This window comes from Vigna umbellata, chromosome 1 (assembly GCF_029865625.1).
Source record: "Vigna umbellata cultivar VRB3 chromosome 1, Vumbellata_1.0, whole genome shotgun sequence".
Taxonomy (NCBI): Eukaryota; Viridiplantae; Streptophyta; class Magnoliopsida; order Fabales; family Fabaceae; genus Vigna; species Vigna umbellata.
This window is the reverse complement of record NC_142165.1, coordinates 16,581,852-16,585,092: the sequence shown is the minus strand read 5'-3', so window position 1 is coordinate 16,585,092 and position 3,241 is coordinate 16,581,852. Positions and strand designations below refer to the sequence as shown.

Sequence of the window (3,241 nt, the reverse complement as noted above, 5' to 3'; positions counted from 1 at the left end):
AGTTACTATTGCAGAGTGAAGCTCGATAAACCTAAAACCCTTACACAGTCCCATTCAGTTCTTCAAATTTCAATCTGAGAAAGAATGAGTTGGAGAACTATAGCTTCCACTTCAAGACACACGTTCAAGAGACTCAATGCCATCTTCCGATCCCATTCCGCCACCTTCCCTTCTCCGCAGCACTCACGCGCCTCCTTTGCCGCCTTCCTCCACGCGCCGTTCACCACCACCACCCTTCACTCCTCCCAACCCACCAACGCCCTCATCGACCCCAAAGTCCATGCGACGCAAAACGACGCCGTCGACGACAACGAAGACGCAACGAACGAGTTTCTATCGCGATTTGTGTGGATAATGCGGAAGAAGGTGAAGGAAGCGTACCCGGAATCCGACAAAGCCACCGTGGATGGCATGCTCGTGGGGATCGTGGAGAGGGTTACGGCGGAGATGGAAAAGGGCAGGGGAGTTGAAACGGCATCGTTGGGTTCGGGGGATTTCAGCGAGGATTTGTGGGGAACGGTGTGGGAGGTGAGCAATATGGTGTTGGCGGATATGGACAAGGAGAGGAAGAAGGAGAAAATGAAGGGCTTCTTGCAGTGCGAAGAGGTTAAGGAAATGTGCAGATTCGCCGGTGAAGTTGGCATTCGCGGCGATTTGCTTAGGGAGCTTAGGTTCAAGTGGGCGCGTGAGAAGATGGAGGAGCATGAGTTCTACGAGGGTTTGGAGAAAATGAGGAAGGAGGCACAGACTGAGGGGAAGGAAAGTGGTGTTGGTGAGGAGGGGAAGAAGGAGAATGTTGCTGTTGGACTTCCCAAGAGGAGAGGGAAGATAAGGTACAAGATTTATGGGCTTGATCTGTCTGATCCCAAGTGGGCACAAGTGGCTGATAGGATCCATGAGGCAGAGCAGGTGTTTTGGCCGCAGGAGCCGAAGGCAATTATGGGGAAAGCCAAGATGGTTAGGTCGAAGATTCTGTCGTGGAAGGATGATGATGATGATGGTTTGCAAAGCCTGTTGAATGAGTGGGCGGAACTTGTTCAACCTAGCAGGGTGGAATGGATAGATTTACTTGACAACCTGAAAGAGCAGAATCGTAGTCTGTACTCAAAGGTATGTATATGCACGACAATTCTTATATGAACTTCTTAATTTTGTCATGTATTTTATGGTTATGTGGTTATATGAATTACTTATTTGAGAACTTGGAATGATCCTAAGGATATGTTTCCGTATGCTGCTAGTGAAAATTTTAGGAACTTTCATGCAAAACACGCTTTTTAAGTGAATTACTTTGATTCAACATAGGTGGCTGAAATGTTATTGGCTGAAGATTCTTTCCAAACAATTGTCTCTGACTACTCTAGGCTTATTGATATCTATGTTAAAGAGGACTGCTTTGATGATGTTGAGAGATTGCTGAAGAAGATGAGCGAAAATGGTATACAACTAGATGCTGCAACGGCCAGTGTGTTGGTCCACATGTACTGCAAGGTAGGCAATCATGACCGTGCAAACGAAGCATTTGAAACCTTGAAGGGACTGGGTTTCAAACCGGACTTCCAAGTCTTCAATTCAATGATCATGGCATATGTGAATAATGGCCAGCCTAATTTGGGCGAGAAATTGATGAGGGAGATGGATTCAGGAAATATTAAACCCACGGAGGAAATATACATGGCATTGCTCCGATCTTTTTCTCAACAAGGTGATACTAAAGGAGCTGACCGAATTTCATTAGCTATGCAGTTTGCGGGATTCCATCAGAGTATGGAGGCATACACCCTACTTATTGAGGCAAATGCACACATTGGTGACCCTTATCAGGCAAAAAGCCATTTTGACTACATGATAAAACTTGGGCATAAGCCTGATGATCGCTGTGCTGCTAGCATGATTGCAGCTTATGAGAAGAAAAACTACTTGGACGATGCATTGGAGCTTCTTGTGCAGTTAGAGAGCGATGGGTTTGAGCCTGGGGTAGCCACTTATTCTGTTCTTGTGGACTGGTTGGGTAAGTTGCAGCTTGTTGATGAAGTTGAGCAGATATTAGGAAAAATAGCTTTGCTGGGTGAGGCTCCTCCTTTTAAGCTTCAAGTAAGTCTCTGTGATATGTATGCAAGGGTTGGAAATGAGAAGAAGGCCCTTCAAATTCTAGGTGTACTGGAATCTAGGAAGGATGAATTAGGAAAAGCTGATTTTGAGAGAATTATAAGTGGCCTTATTGATGGTGGGTTTCGGCAAGATGCCCAACGAATATGTGGGATCATGGAGGCGCAGGGTTTCGATGCATCAAAGGTTAAGGTCAACCTTTTGAAGCCTGTCTCTAGAGGACCTCGTATGAGATAGTTTAGTGGTCATGAATTGGGACATTTTAGTCTTTCTCTGCAAGTGAGTTACAAATGTATTGCCTTATATAGGAAGCAATGTCTGCATGATTTATCATACCATGTAACAAATAAGATTGAATTTGTTTATGGATTTTTCCATTGCTCAGATTCTGAATTTACGCCATTTTTTTTTTCTTTTGAACTTTAGTTTTTTGTATATACAAATGTCTTTTGTGGCATGTTCATGGAATTTTCATTTCCAATTATTCAATATTCTTGTTGTGTGATCATCACTTTTGTTAGGCAAATCTGACAGCACTAATGCCCCCTATCAGGATTTTTAAACTTGTATGCGGTATACTATACTGATCACAAGATGCAAACTAATATAAATGGATAGGAAATGCAGATGGGATGGTTCAAGCAAGTCTTTAATATTGAGATAGTACAGAAAATGCAATGCCCAAAGTAAACAACGCTGATATTTCAAAATCACATATTAAAGCTAAAGTTGGTAGCAACTAGAGTGAGAGCATCCTAGTCTAGACTGTGAATGCAGTATTTATACACTACAATGATCTAAATAAGATGCTACTAATGCAACCATGCTTAATGTAATATGAATTGATCTAAATAAGATGCTACTAATACAATGAACATCTAATTGAACCAAAGAACTGGCAAAACGAAAAATATCGAATTGGGTAAAATGCTAAAACAACCTGTATGAGCTTTTAAAGATGCAGAAATTAGACTTTACCATCAATGCACAAATGCAGAATGAACATTTACAACTAAACTTATGAAACAAAGATTCAACTATATAGACTAAACTGGAATGACAGACTTGACTTAGCAGTTAACAGGAATGTAAGCATGCACTGAAGTAAAGAAAGCTTTAAAGTTCAGAGGCA

At 42.1% G+C, this 3,241-nt stretch overlaps 1 protein-coding gene across 1 annotated transcript; it reads left to right on the top strand.

Annotated features, from left to right (window-relative positions):
• LOC148204814 (uncharacterized) lies at window positions 1–2,600 on the top strand. Its single transcript, XM_088097970.1, has 2 exons — window positions 1–1,110; window positions 1,306–2,600. Exons 1-2 carry the CDS (start codon window positions 85–87, stop codon window positions 2,344–2,346), a joined length of 2,067 nt encoding a protein of 688 aa, XP_087954096.1. The 5' UTR covers window positions 1–84; the 3' UTR covers window positions 2,347–2,600.
• Window positions 2,601–3,241: the final 641 nt, after the last annotated feature.